At 33.5% G+C, this 15,455-nt stretch overlaps 2 protein-coding genes across 2 annotated transcripts in view; one reads left to right on the top strand and one right to left on the bottom strand.

The window, feature by feature from the left end:
- Positions 1-7,058: 7,058 nt before the first annotated feature.
- Positions 7,059-7,859, top strand: PMCH (pro-melanin concentrating hormone). Its single transcript, XM_004006673.6, has 2 exons — positions 7,059-7,307; positions 7,653-7,859. Exons 1-2 carry the CDS (start codon positions 7,059-7,061, stop codon positions 7,857-7,859), a joined length of 456 nt encoding a protein of 151 aa, XP_004006722.2.
- PARPBP (PARP1 binding protein) overlaps positions 7,309-15,455 on the bottom strand; it is a 61,549-nt gene continuing 53,402 nt past the window's right edge. The window contains exons 10-11 of the mRNA XM_004006674.5: positions 9,392-9,527; positions 7,309-8,923 (exon numbers count right to left, since the gene is read on the bottom strand). Of these exons, the coding sequence (XP_004006723.2) occupies positions 8,583-8,923; positions 9,392-9,527 (477 nt within the window). The 3' untranslated portion in view covers positions 7,309-8,582. The remainder of the gene's footprint in view (positions 8,924-9,391; positions 9,528-15,455) is intronic.

The following is a 15,455-nucleotide window of genomic DNA, read 5'->3' as shown; positions in this document are numbered from 1 at the left end:
CAGATCTTCCCAACCCAGGAATTGAACCGGGGTTTCCTGCATCGCAGGCGGATTCTTTACGAACTGAGCCATCAGGAGAGCCCATAAAATAATCCCTAATTTGTTTCATTAAAAAATCAAGATAGAACTTAAATCTTTGAAAATAATTGCATACAAATTAGGAATAGTGGTGACCAGATTTAAAGATTTTAAGGTCTTTACATTATTTGGGAGGACAAAAATACTGATAACTTTAAATAAATGTAAATAACTGAAGATTACACTAAAATGTCTAGTGAAGTGTTAGTGAAAGTGTTATTCACTAGGGTAGTCCTTAAAAGAATGTATATATACGGGAGTATCATTGAGTTACAACATTGTGTTAATGTCAGGTGTACAGCAAAATGATTCTGTTATACACCCATATATGTATATAACTATATCCTTTTAAAAATTTTTTCCATTTTAGTTATTACGATATTTTTTTTTAGTTTATTTTTTAAATTTTAATATCTTTAATTCTTACATGTGTTCCCAAACATGAACCCCCCTCCCACCTCCCTCCCCATAACATCTCTCTGGGTCATCCCCATGCACCAGCCCCAAGCATGCTGCATCCTGCGTCAGACATAGACTGGCGATTCAATTCTTACATGATAGTATACATGTTAGAATGTCATTCTCCCAAATCATCCCACCCTCTCCCTCTCCCTCTGAGTCCAAAGATCCATTATACACATCTGTGTCTCTTTCCCTGTCTTGCATACAGGGTCGTCATTGCCATCTTCCTAAATTCCATATATATGTGTTAGTATACTGTATTGGTGTTTTTCTTTCTGGCTTACTTCACTCTGTATAATCGGCTCCAGTTTCATCCATCTCATCAGAACTGATTCAAATGAATTCTTTTCAACGGCTGAGTAATACTCCATTGTGTATATGTACCACTGCTTTCTTATCCATTCATCTGCTGATGGACATCTAGGTTGTTTCCATGTCCTGGCTATTATAAACAGTGCTGCGATGAACATTGGGGTACATGTGTCTCTTTCAATTCTGGTTTCCTCGGTGTGTATGCCCAGAAGTGGGATTGCTGGGTCATAAGGTAGATCTATTTGCAATTTTTTAAGGAATCTCCACACTGTTCTCCATAGTGGCTGTACTAGTTTGCATTCCCACCAACAGTGTAGGAGGGTTCCCTTTTCTCCACAGCCTCTCCAGCATTTATTGCTTGCAGATTTTTGGATCGCAGCCATTCTGACTGGTGTGAAGTGGTACCTCATTGTGGTTTTGATTTGCATTTCTCTAATAATGAGTGATGTTGAGCATCTTTTCATGTGTTTGTTAGCCATCCGTATGTCTTCTTTGGAGAAATGTCTATTTAGTTCTTTGGCCCATTTTTTGATTGGGTCATTTATTTTTCTGGAATTGAGCTGCAGAAGTTGCTTGTATATTTTTGAGATTAGTTGTTTGTCAGTTGCTTCATTTGCTATTATTTTCTCCCATTCCGAAGGCTGTCTTTTCACCTTGCTTATATTTTCCTTTGTTGTGCAGAAGCTTTTAATTTTAATTAGATCCCATTTGTTTATTTTTGCTTTTATTTCCAGAATTCTGGGAGGTGGATCATAGAGGATCCTGCTGTGATTTATGTCTGAGAGTGTTTTGCCTATGTTCTCCTCTAGGAGTTTTATAGTTTCTGATCTTACATTTAGATCTTTAATCCATTTTGAGTTTATTTTTGTGTGCGGTGTTAGAAAGTGATCTAGTTTCATTCTTTTACAAGTGGTTGACCAGTTTTCCCAGCACCACTTGTTAAAGAGATTGTCTTTACTCCATTGTATATTCTTGCCTCCTTTGTCAAAGATAAGGTGTCCATATGTGTGTGGATTTATCTCTGGGCTTTCTATTTTGTTCCATTGATCTATATGTCTGTCTTTGTGCCAGTACCATACTGTCTTGATGACTGTGGCTTTGTAGTAGAGCCTGAAGTCAGGCAAGTTGATTCCTCCAGTTCCATTCTTCTTTCTCAAGATTGCTTTGGCAATTCGAGGTTTTTGTATTTCCATACAAATCTTGAAATTATTTGTTCTAGTTCTGTAAAAAATGTGGCTGGTAGCTTGATAGGGATTGCATTGAATTTGTAAATTGCTTTGGGTAGTATACTCATTTTCACTATATTGATTCTTCCAATCCATGAACATGGTATATTTCTCCATCTATTAGTGTCCTCTTTGATTTCTTTCATCAGTGTTTTATAGTTTTCTATATATAGGTCTTTAGTTTCTTTAGGTAGATATATTCCTAAGTATTTTATTCTTTTCGTTGCAATGGTGAATGGAATTGTTTCCTTAATTTCTTTTTCTACTTTCTCATTATTAGTGTATAGGAATGCAAGGGATTTCTGTGTGTTGATTTTATATCCTGCAACTTTACTATATTCATTGATGAGCTCTAGTAATTTTCTGGTGGAGTCTTTAGGGTTTTCCACGTAGAGGATCATGTCATCTGCAAACAGTGAGAGTTTTACTTCTTCTTTTCCAATTTGGATTCCTTTTATTTCTTTTTCTGCTCTGATTGCTGTGGCCAAAACTTCCAGAACTATGTTGAATAGTAGCGGTGAAAGTGGACACCCTTGTCTTATTCCTGACTTTAGGGGAAATGCTTTCAATTTTTCACCATTGAGGATAATGTTTGCTGTGGGTTTGTCATAGATAGCTTTTATTATGTTGAGGTATGTTCCTTCTATTCCTGCTTTCTGGAGAGTTTTTATCATAAATGGATGTTGAATTTTGTCAAAGGCCTTCTCTGCATCTATTGAGATAATCATATGGTTTTTATTTTTCAATTTGTTAATGTGGTGAATTACATTGATTGATTTGCGGATATTGAAGAATCCTTGCATCCCTGGGATAAAGCCCACTTGGTCATGGTGTATGATCTTTTTAATGTGTTGTTGGATTCTGATTGCTAGAATTTTGTTGAGGATTTTTGCATCTATGTTCATCAGTGATATTGGCCTGTAGTTTCCTTTTTTTGTGACATCTTTGTCAGGTTTTGGTATTAGGGTGATGGTGGCCTCATAGAATGAGTTTGGAAGACCAAAAATTTAGAGAAGAGCTAACACCTATCCTCCTCAAACTCTTCCAGAAAATTACAAGATATTGAATACAGTTGCTTGTGCTATAGAAAATCCTTCTTTACAAAGTTGGCTTTAAAAAAAAAAAACAAAAATAAAAAAACCCAACTACAACAATAACAAAAATTAGTTAAGATCAATTCTCCCTGAAAAGAACAAAAAATATATTAAATTTAAATCAGAAGGCAATAAGGGGAAGGAGAAAGCAATTAGAACCAATAAAAATCACAAAAGAAAGTAGCACTGAATATTAGTAATTCAATAAATAAAATAAACATAAATGGACTAAACTATCCAAGCAAAAGACAAAGATGACAAAGACAAAATATTCCAAATTCAGCTATATGATATTTACAACAGACACATATAAAACATACAGATACAGGAAAAGTGATAGTAAAAGACACATTATTAAAGCTAGAGAGTCACGATACACGGTTTAGTTTATGGGAAAGGCAGAACAATTTCTACTTGTAATGTCCTAATAACATAAACTCAAAATAAATGAGGCAAAAATTGCAAACCAGAAATAGAATTAGATAAACCCATTATCATAATGAAAGATTTGCAAATACTTCTTTATAACATAATTCATGCAGACAAAAAATCAGTAAGACAAACAAGATTTGAACAACATATTATCATGTTGGCAATAAAAGAAAGGAAAATTACAGATTAGTCTCACTCATGATAATAAATGCAAAATGTATAAGTCAAATATTACCAAATTGAATTCAATATTTCAAAAGGTTTGTTTCATAAATACATGGTTGGTTTAATATGGGGAGAATCTGTTCACTTTCTAAATGAAAGACTGGCAGAGAAAAAATATAATCATCTCAAGAGATGCAGAGAAAGCATTCAATAACATTCAATAATTCACGATAAAAATTATTTATAAGCTAAAAATAGAAAAGAACATCCTGCAAGTTATAAAGGGAACCTACAAAAAAATCTAGAGCAAACATCATGTTCAATGGTGAAAAGTTAAAAGCATTCTCTGTAAAATCAGTAATACTGCACAGAATTATTTCCATATCCAACATCCACAGGTTTGAGTCAGTCTGTTTGCATACATGGACAGACACAGAGATAAACATACACAAACACACACACTTGCAAGAAGGAAATAACATATCATTATTATTTATATCAACTGTCTTCATGGGAAATCCCAAAGAATTAATATAAACTACTGAATTAAAGAATTATTGTTACTATTGAATTCAAGATTTTAACAAGTGTTTTGTATATAAGAACACTAGAGAAAAGCCAACTGCATGTGTTCAAAACAGCAATAATCTTAGAAAAGGTAAATTTTTAAAAGATACCACTTATAATAACTAAAAATTAAGAGCTTAATTAAATTCTGTAATTAATTGCTCAGTTGAGTCCGAATCTTTGCAAGGCTATGGACTATAGCCCGCCAGGCTCCTCTAACCCTGGGATTGTCCAGGCAAGAATACTGGAGTGGGTTGCCATTTCCTCCTCCAGGGGATCTTCCCGACCCAGGGATCGAACCCAAGTCTCCTACATTGTCAGATGGGCTCTTTACCACTAGTGCGACCTGGGAAGATTATAAACAATTATAATTCTTACAACAAAGATATATAAGAAAAAGATATGAAGGAAACAATAAAATATCATTAAAAGATTAAGGAAGATATTAATAAATATGGAAAAGTACCATATTCATGAATAAGTAAATTATCTTAAGAGTATCAATTCACCTCCAAAATTAATCTCTAGAACGGATGCAATTCCCTTCAAAATTCCAAGATTTATATGGAAAAGAAACAGACAAAATCAGCCAAGAAACTTCTACGGAAGAAAAACTGGTCACTGAGTAGAGGGCTGAGAAATTTGACCTACCAGATATCAGAAGTTATTTCAAAGTTATAACAATTAATACTGTAGATCTGGCAGTAGAATAGAGAGTTCAGAAAGAGACCTACACATACATAGGAACCTAATACACTGCAGAGATGGCATTGCAGATTGGTGGGAAGAAGATGAGTTATTTAAGAAGTTAAGGACGTCTGGAGAAAGTTAAAATTTAGTTCTTAAACAGAAGATTCTAGATGAATTAAGAATTTAAATCTGAAAGTCAAAACATTTAAACTTTTAGAAAATATAGAAATATGTTAATGATCTCAGGGTTTGGAAGGACTTCCAATAACAGCATATTAAAAATATTAACCACAAAAAGCACAAAAATAATTAAAACATTAAAATTAAGGAGCTTGGTTCACCAAACGACATCATGAAGGGATTCAAAAGATAAGACACACTGTAATAAAAAAATATCAAAACACATAACAAAGAATTAATATCTAACATATATTAAACTTCCATAAATCAACAAGAAAAAATCATCAACCCAATAATGAAAATTTTTTTCTTTAAATGGTATAAGCATATGAAAAGACATCCAACCTCCTTGGTAATTAGAGAAATAAACATTAAATGACAATAAGATAGCCAAGTGTTAACTAGAACCTACAGCAGTAAGAACTCTCATACCTTGCAGGTAGGGGCTTAAACTGGCTACTACTATTCTGTAACCATTTCAGCATTAATAAAGCTGAAACGCACATACTATATGACCCAGCAATGCCAAAACTAGAAATATACCCTAGAAAAACTATGGCACATGCATACCAGAAGAATACATACAAGAATGTATTCTCTTAGTTGGCAGGGTCACCATTAGAAATTAACTCTGAAATGTTTAATTAAAAATTTTTTTTTGTTTTTATTTTATTTATTTTTTTTATACTTTTACATCCCTTCCCAATTTTATTTTATTTTTTTTTTAGTTTTTTATTTTTTAAATTTTAAAATCTTTAATTCTTACATGTGTTCCCAAACATGAACCCCCCTCCCACCTCCCTCCCCATAACATCTCTCTGGGTCATCCCCATGCACCAGCCCCAAGCATGCTGCATCCTGCGTCAGACATAGACTGGCGATTCAATTCTTACTAAATACAACACACTCATTATCTAAAATTAAGGTTTATGGATAATATAAATATTCTCTTTGTGGATCTGCTAAATTCACTAATAAATATTAGTAATAATCTTCTGTAAATACAAAGATAGAAACACATCTGATAAGTCAATATAGCACATGTGACCTTTTTTTCACACTGACAGGCATATATACTTTAAACACCAAAGACTACTCCCAAGCATTTATGGAAAAAAAAAAATCTTTTTGAAAATTATTTCAATTTAATCAGGATTGAAAGTATTTAAACTTTGACCCTTATAATCCTGAGTGAAGGGCTTTCCAGGTGTCAACAGTGGTAATGAACCCACCTGCCAATGCAAGAGTCACAGGTTCTATCCCTGGGTTGGGACGGTCCCCTGGAGTAGGAAATGGCAACCCTCTCCAGTATCCTTGCTTGGAAAATTCCAGGACAGAGGAAGCTGGTGGGCTACAGTCCATGAGGTCACAAAGAGTTGGGCATGACTGAGCATGAGCACACACACACACACACACATCCTAAGTAAAAGAAGTAACTTTAGTTTTAATATTGTACTTAATTGAAAATATACAGAAGGAAACAATATAAATAAACAAGAAAAGAATATGGAGAGTCTGATGTCCTGTGGTTTTCCTTAATAAGAACTCACTTTCAAGAGAGTATAATCTCCTCAACACTAAGCTTTCTACCAAGGATCTTAATAAGATTCTGAGAAAATTCACACTTAAACAATATGCCACTAAAACCAAAACAATGTGGGTATTACCAGCTATACAAAAGCTTGGTTTCTATCTGATGAGTCATTTCTAAAATGATGAAAGTTTTTCAAGTGCTTTTTATTCAAGCTGGAAAATATATAAAGGCAAGAATCATTTATAAAGCAGGATGACTGAGAAATTTCACTTCATTTTATACATCCTTGTTTGACTCTATGCAAACATCAAACTAAGGATGGCAAAAATGAATTTCTCTTCCTACATATTAATACTAACTTTTTCTTTGCTTTCTCAAGGCATTTCACTTTCAGCATCCAAGTCGATAAGAAATTTAGAAGATGACATGGTATTTAAAACGTTGAGGCTGGGGAAAGCCTTTCAGAAGGAAGATACTGCAGAAAAATCAATTGTTGTTCCTTCCCTGGAGCAATATAAAAATGATGAGAGCAGTTTCATGAATGATGAAGAAAACAAAAATTCAAAGGTAAGTGTGTGACTTGTCCTTTATTTCAATGGAAATTTGAATGATCTTTATGAATCATTTGAAAGTAAAGTTGATACTTTTATAAGCAGAAGCATGTAAAAACAAGTCACAGTATGCATTAGAACAATTAAGCAAATTTCATACATACCAGGTTGTTCTTCCATTCTGGGAAATATCTCTTATTCAAAAAGTTTTTATTCCCCGAAAATCTTGTATCTAAAGTATTTCTTAAAGAGTCAAAACAGTGCAGGGCATCTTTAAATTGATCAATAAGAATATTACACAATTATATTATAGTTCCATTTACAATAGAAGTTAAAACACATATCAACCTTTTCTTTACAGAATGCAGGTTCCAAACATAATTTCTTAAATCATGGCCTGCCACTGAATCTGGCTATAAAACCTTATCTTGCACTAAAAGGATCTGTAGCTTTTCCAGCTGAGAATGAAGTTCAAAATACTGAATCAACACAAGAAAAGAGAGAAATTGGGGATGAAGAAAACTCAGCTAAATTTCCTATAGGAAGGAGAGATTTTGACAGTGAGTAGTTTTTTTAAAAATTGAATTCTTATACCTTAATATCATAAAATAGAACTTTGAATTTAATGGAATTTGGGTCCACTCATAACAAAATCAATTCAGACCATGGTTCAACTTGTACTGGATATTAAGTGACTCCTGCAAAAGATGTGAAATTAAAAAGCATTTAATTAGTTATTATAATTGTAATTTACTCAGATTTAGCTATACCAAACCCATTCTTTTATTTTTAATCAACTTTGAGTGATACTAGTCCTTTAAACAATTTAACTTTTTTTTTCCTTCAGTGCTCAGGTGTATGCTGGGAAGAGTCTATCGACCTTGTTGGCAAGTCTGATGCCTGCTGGTCTACATCATCGTTTAAAAAGAAAGCAAAATCATTTAATTGCCTCTCGGGAAAAAAGCCCTTAATGTTACTATAACTTGTATTATTTTAAATGTCTGTTTTAAAAGAAAGTGGTATTAAGTTATACCTAAATGATTGCTTTACTTGTGCATTAAACTTTATGAATTTTCTGCATAATTATGACTTACTAGTATTTTTTTAAATGCTTAACATGCTAACCATACATACACTGCAGACCAAAATAATAAAGCACTATAACTTACACCTTCATTTCTTAAAAATTAAGTAGAATTTGGTAAATGGTTTTATATATATATATATATATATATATATATATACATATATATATACACACACACAAACCTAAAGAACATAAAAGATAATTTCATAGTCTAAAAAACTGAGTCAACTTCGTCTGGCCAGTAATCAATTTGTCCTTGGTGGTACATCTATTGCTTTTTGCAACTCTGAGTAGTTTGCCATCCAATTTATTCTGCAAATCTTTTGATGTCTTAGGTATCTTAACAATTTTGTATTGAAGTGGTTCATTTCCATTATCACAGAGAATATTTTCATCATCCAAATCCACCTGTCTCCTTTTTGAGCTTGTATTTCCTGTCAGACTACTTGATTTTCTTGCTACTTTTTCTTTTTCATTTCTGCCCAGATGAACATTTCCAGAACTTGTTCCAATTGTTGGTCTTCCAACAGAAGAATTTACACCTTCTGTTATGCAAGATGAAAAGAGGAAAGAAATTATATAATACTTGAAATTATTACACATGAGATTTTATAAACTTTTAAAATACATAGAATATTTTAAAATTTATGATTTACAATCAAATAATGCTATAAATTACATTACTAACAGATACAGCAATATTACTATCACATTTCATTTCATTTTACCATATCACTTTTCATCCCTACAAACAATAAATTTGCTTTGTTTGAATGCACAACACAATCCTTAAATGCTACTACAAGTTATTTCTTAAATACATTTAGCTAAGTGAAACTAAGTCCTAATTCTATACACCAAGTTGTACTTAGATATAACTTTTAAAATAAACTCAAGTCTTTAAAAATATAAACTTTTACATTACAAAAAAAAAAATCTAGTTTTACTTAAGTTAAAACCAACCAGTACACTAGAATTAAATTGTTATTAAATTGTTCAATTAGGTCAATTACCAGAAAGGTCATTTTCCATGTGAAGAACACACAAAGGCTTTGATGCTGAATTAACATTATTCCATTTATCCTTGCTTATCATGCAGTCATCTTTATAAGTACAGGCAAACTGAGATCTAATTAAGGTTTGCTTCGTCTGGTAACAAGAAGAAAGAAGAAGAAAATATGCAATTTTCCCTTTATTTTGACTTACTTTTTCATCTATATAGAAATATACTCTGTAGTAATTGAGGTACCATAAAAATTTCCCTTAAAAATTTCATTATCTATTGGGAACGTTTAATCCTTAATATTCCATAGTTTGCAAACTCATTCACTGCTACAATTAGCTTTTCTTTTCCCAGTAATATCAGTTTTGTGTATGTTTTTGATAATTTTTGTAAAAGCTTACCAAATCAATTATAAACTCTACAAAGGCCTTTGTTACACATTCCTATGTCCGAGTTGCCTTAGAAAGTGGGTTTTATTATAAGTTTAATAATGATATACATGATATACATAATCCTAGAAAAATAGAAGCTTTTAATCTTAAAATACAGAGCAAACTCTTTTAGGAAAAAAATGAAATTAGAGAAACTAAGGAAGGGAGAGATACTAGGATGAAATAGAGAAATAGGAGAAGGTAAAAGAAGCAAAAATAGGCAACTAAGAAAGAAACAAGATAAAACAGTACTGAATGAAAGGCTTTATTTCTTAATTAAAAACTTGAATATTCAGAAAATTAAGAAATAAGATGGGCTTCTCTGGTGGCTCAGTAGTAAAGAATCTGCCTGCAATGCAGGAGACGTGGAATCGATCCCTGGGCTGGGAAGATCCCATGGAGAAGGAAATGGCTGCCCACTCCAGTATTCTGTCCTGGGAAACGCCATGGACAAAGAAGCCTGCAGGCTACAGTCCATAGGATTGCAAAAGAGTCAGACAGGACTTAGTGATTAAACAACAACAAATAAGATTTGACCAAGTGATTTAATAGTTGAGTATTCAAAATATACTCCTGTAATTATCTTAAAACATGAGAAATAGGAGAAAATTAGAAGGCTAAATTTAATTCTTAAGCACTGAAAAGGATGTCAAGAAAACACTTTTGGAAATGCATTCTGTAAACATAAAACCAGCGGCTGTTTTAAGAACAGGAATTAATTTCAAAACAAAGTAATCCACACAGATAAGGCAAATTTCAACAATTGCAGCTGCTGTATAATGCCATTTAGTTATTATAATAGTGAGATTTCTCCAAATAATTAGAAATCATCTCAAATCCTTTTCAGAAATAGACAAGTTTAAATTTCAAATACATGATTAAATAAAGAGGACTTCAACAATTCAAAAATTAATACTTCAAAGTATAACTACATCATGCTGAACAAAGCTCACAGAGCATATATTGATACATTTCACGAAGTCTAAAACAGCAAGATTTTATATTATATATTCAGTAATTATATATTGTGTTTTATATTCAGAGAGATAACTGCATTAACCCCCTCAGAGGTTTGCAGAGATAATGGCAGTGAAACCCACTGACTATAATTTAGAAGAAATTAGAATAGTCCCCAGTCCAGCTGCTTGATAAAAGCAAGTTTTCTCAGGATGACAAATTTTATATCTTTTTGAGTAATGGTATTTATGAGAGCCTCTAACTCCCAGAACACTAAAAATTATGTTTAATTTGCTTGAAGATTCAGACAATTAGAATTTATCTTCCATTTAAGCACAAAAATACACAAAACTGAAAAAATGTGAAAATGTAAAAGATCAAAAATATTTTTTTTTAAAGTGAAATACAGTAGGCTTTGACAATGGATGGAGCTATAGCCCAAGATCTTCATGAATCCACAAGAATGCAACTATTATTAAATAGGTTCTACCATGAGATGCCCTAAAATACAACTGAAGGCTTTAACTAGGGATTTAACTTTAATCCCTTTCTGGATTGTATTAATTTCATAAGTAGAGAATTAAAACCATTAATAAAGCTATTAAAATAGTTAATGAAATAAATTTTATATTATATCATATCATTACTGTAGCAAATTATCCAAAAACTTTTACTTCCAATACTAACTGTTAATATATTTTTACACAATGTTTCTTTCATTTCACCAAGGTGACTGCCTATATAGAAAATTATAAATTTACTGCTTGCAAAGAGTTATAAAGAGTATAATAAGACCATGAAAGCAAACGGATGCTAAGTGACTGGTAAGCAGCACTCCCATAACACCCAAACAGTGATGGCACCTACAGGTGGCTTGAGGGACTTCAACCTCCCACCAAAATACCTTCATCAGTACCACTTATGTGTGCGTGCTTAGTCACTCAGAAGTGTCCGATTCTTTGTGACCCCATGGACTGTAGCCCTCCAGGCTCTTCTGTTTATGAGATTCTCCAGGCAAGAATACTGGAGTGGGTAGCCATTCCCTTCTCCAGGAGATCTTCCTGACCCAGAGATCAAATCCAAGTATCCTGCAGGCAAACCTAAAATCTGGAGACAGATTCTTTACCGTCTGAGCCACCAGGGAAGCCCTAGTAACACTCATAAAACACTCTACATAAAAAGACAATAATTATATTATTGAACACAGACAACTGACATTGTCTCAATTTTATACCTCATATGAATAAAAATTTCTTTAGAAGTTATTTGTGCTAATTTTAAACTTGAGTGAGTGAGTGAAGTTGCTCAGTTGTGTCCGACTCTTCATGACCCCATGGACTGTAGCCCACCAGGCTCCTCCCCCATGGGATTCTCCAAGCAAGAGTACTGGAGTAGGCTGCCATTTCCTTCTCCAGGGGATCTTCCCAACTCAGGGATCGAACCCGGGTCTCCTGCATTCCAGGCAGACGCTTTAACCTCTGAGCCACCAGGGAACTTACATCTGAGTAAAAACCTCTCTTTGCTATATAAATACAGTTGTAAAATAAGTTCAATAGCCCTCTTGACAACTAGATTTCTTCTCTCCAGGGCCCCAGTAGAAATTCTCTAGTCCTCAGCCAGAGTAGGCCAGTTTCAGGAAACTAGAGTTATAAGGCAATGGATTCTTAAAATACTGATAACAAGTTGATATGAGAAAGGAAATTAGTTAGCCACTATATTTACCATGAAAAACATTATTTATAAACATAACAAAATATAAGAGAGAACCATAATGGTGCTATGGTAACACTGCAACATTTATATACAAAACTGAAAGTAGTTATATTGAGGATTTTTTTTTTTTTGGTAAGAGATTCTATGTGAGTTTTTTCTCTGCCCTGTACAAATATCTTTTTAAACCAATTATCACTTATTAAGTTCCAACTATGTAACAGGAACACAGAATACTAGACTACTAGGATGGCTTCTATAATCACAAAGACACTCTACTTATAAAATTGGATAATAGAATCAAGACTGAAAAGATCTCAAAAGGCTAGAACAGTAAGTAGAAAATAACAAAATGAAAATGAATGAGGATAAACAAAGTCCTATATTTAAGTTCAAAATACCAATTACAGATGTACAGGATGAGAATCTGACTTAAAAACATATGAAAAAGATTTACAGATTTTAATTGATCATGAACTTGACTGGAGCCAACACTGTGATATCAAACTAAGAAATGCACATAAAAAGACAAGATGATATGATGCAAAAGGCATCAGATTTGCCATCAAAGGACCTGGCTTCTTATACTGGTCCTATCACTTACTAACTAGATGATCTTGGGTAAACCTCAAAATCTCTCTTATCCACACATAAATGGGAATATTTGCCTCATAGAGTTGTCAAGATTAAGTGAAGTGAAAAATATGGAAGAGTTATATATAACTCTAAAGATATATGCAGATACTCATTAGTGTAGTAACACATAAAGAGAATATTCCTATAGAGTAGGAAATCCGTTGAATTAGGTTTCTCAGGACACAGTCAACTCGAAAATGATTCTAGGAATGTAGTTCAAACAATGAACTTACAGTCAGCTTCTTCATTTTAGTTATTAAAACAATACAAGCTATACTGACTTGTATTTATAACTTAAAAGAGATTGCTTTTCCTTTGTTCATAAAAGTTGAATTTTTCTGCACCAGATTAGTGGCTACATAGAACTGAGATTACTTCCTGTTGCAAATTTTCCAAATCTCTCTGTGTATTTGATTTGGAATCACAAATAAGCAAAACAATTCCCTTCTGAAAATGCTTTTGAAGTACTAAACAACTAAGAATAATGTTCAGATTCATACATGGCTGTTAAAATCATTTTATGTTCAAGTCACATGAGAGAAAAGGATTCAAAGTTTTCCTTTGTAGAGTGATTTCCCCACTTTGGAAAGATTTCTATCCACAGTAAAATTGCAATGAACTTCAAACCTGCCAAGAATTGGAAAAGTCCTTTTGCCACAACTTTTTTTAAAACTGAAATTAGTAGTAGGTTCCCAGTTTAAGGAAAATAGTACTTCACAAAGGAAAGCCTGACTCCAGTTAAATTAAGACTAATGAGCCAGAATATTAAAACATCATAGAAACTTCCAGTTACCTGTATTAATAAGGGAATGAAATTTCTAAGCCCCCACTATACTGATATATTTTATTAACAAGTTTGGAAATTACTCAACATACCTATTTGACATATAACTACTCAGAATTTATCTTTTCACTCTTACAATACCACATTTTCCAAAGAAAAGAGATCTGCTATGATTTTTTTTATAATTTTCTTTATTTATTTTTGATTGTGCTGGGTGTTTGTTGCTGCAGGCTTGCCTCTAGTTGTGGTGATCGGGGCTACTCTCTAGTAGCAATGAGAGGGCTTCTCATTGCAGTGGCTTCTCTTGGTGAGGAGGACAGGCTCTATAGGGCTCCTGGGCTCTCAAGCACAGGCTTAATAGTTGTGGCACATGGACTTAGCTGCTCCATGGCATGTGGGATTCTCCCAGATAAGGGATCACACCTGTGTCTCCTGCACTGGCAGGCAGATGCTTTACCACTGAGCTACCAGGAAAGCCTGAGATTTGCTGTCCTTAGTGAAATATGAACTTGTGAGTATATCAAATGATCCATTTCTTCATCAATAAAATTTCATATAACTTTGCTAAATAACGGAAAGATAATATTATGACCTAGGTAATAGCATGATATTTTTATGACTCCTTATTATAATTACTATGCCTTTATTTACTCTTTAGAAACAGCACAAACTATGAAGTTGTTATTGTTCAGTCACCAAGTCCTATCCAACTCTGCAACCCCATGGACTGCAGCATGCCAGGCTTCCCTGTCCCTCACCATCTCCAGGAGTTTGCCCAAGTTCACGTCTATTGAACCAGTGATGCCATCCAACCATCTTACCCTCTATTGCTCTCTTCTCCTTCTGCCTTCAATCTTTCCCAGCATCAGTGTCTTTTCCAATGAGTTGGCTTTTAGCATCAGGTGGCCAAAGTATTGAAGCTTCAGCATCAGTCCTTCCAGCGAGTATTCAAGATTGATTTCCTTTAAGATTGACTGGTTTGATTTCCTTGCTGTCCAAAGGACTCTCAAGTCTTTTCCAGCACCACAGTTCAAAAGCATCAATTCTTCAGCACTCTGCCTTCTTTATGGTCCAGTTCTCACATCCATACATGACTACTAGAAGTCTTACATCTAAACACAATCCTTACTCTGATACTTACTAGGTATATGGACTGGAAAATAATGCCTTTTAGACTTCAGCAAGGATTAATTGGAAGGAGGTATATAAAATATCTAGTATAACACTTAGAAGGTATGCAATAAATCCCACCCTCATTCTGTCAGTCAAAATGAGTTCAAATTTTAGTTCAAACTAATATAAACATTCCATATCCATTCTAATGAAAAATACTCTTCAGTCACCTTCTTAAAGAGACTGGTACTGATCATTCTCTTTAAAACCAAAACACACACAAAGAATATACTCTCCTTATAACCCTTCCCAGCTTTATTTCCCTCCATAGCACTGATAACCATCTAATACACTGATACAATATAATTATCTTATTTATTTTCTCCCTCTCCCAACTAAAAGGTACGCTCCATGAACAAAACCTTAGTTTGCCAACCGATGGT

The sequence above is a fragment of the Ovis aries genome, chromosome 3 (assembly GCF_016772045.2).
Source record: "Ovis aries strain OAR_USU_Benz2616 breed Rambouillet chromosome 3, ARS-UI_Ramb_v3.0, whole genome shotgun sequence".
NCBI classification, from domain to species: domain Eukaryota; kingdom Metazoa; phylum Chordata; class Mammalia; order Artiodactyla; family Bovidae; genus Ovis; species Ovis aries.
Note: the sequence above shows the minus strand (reverse complement) of the source record. Positions and strands in the feature narration are given on the sequence as shown.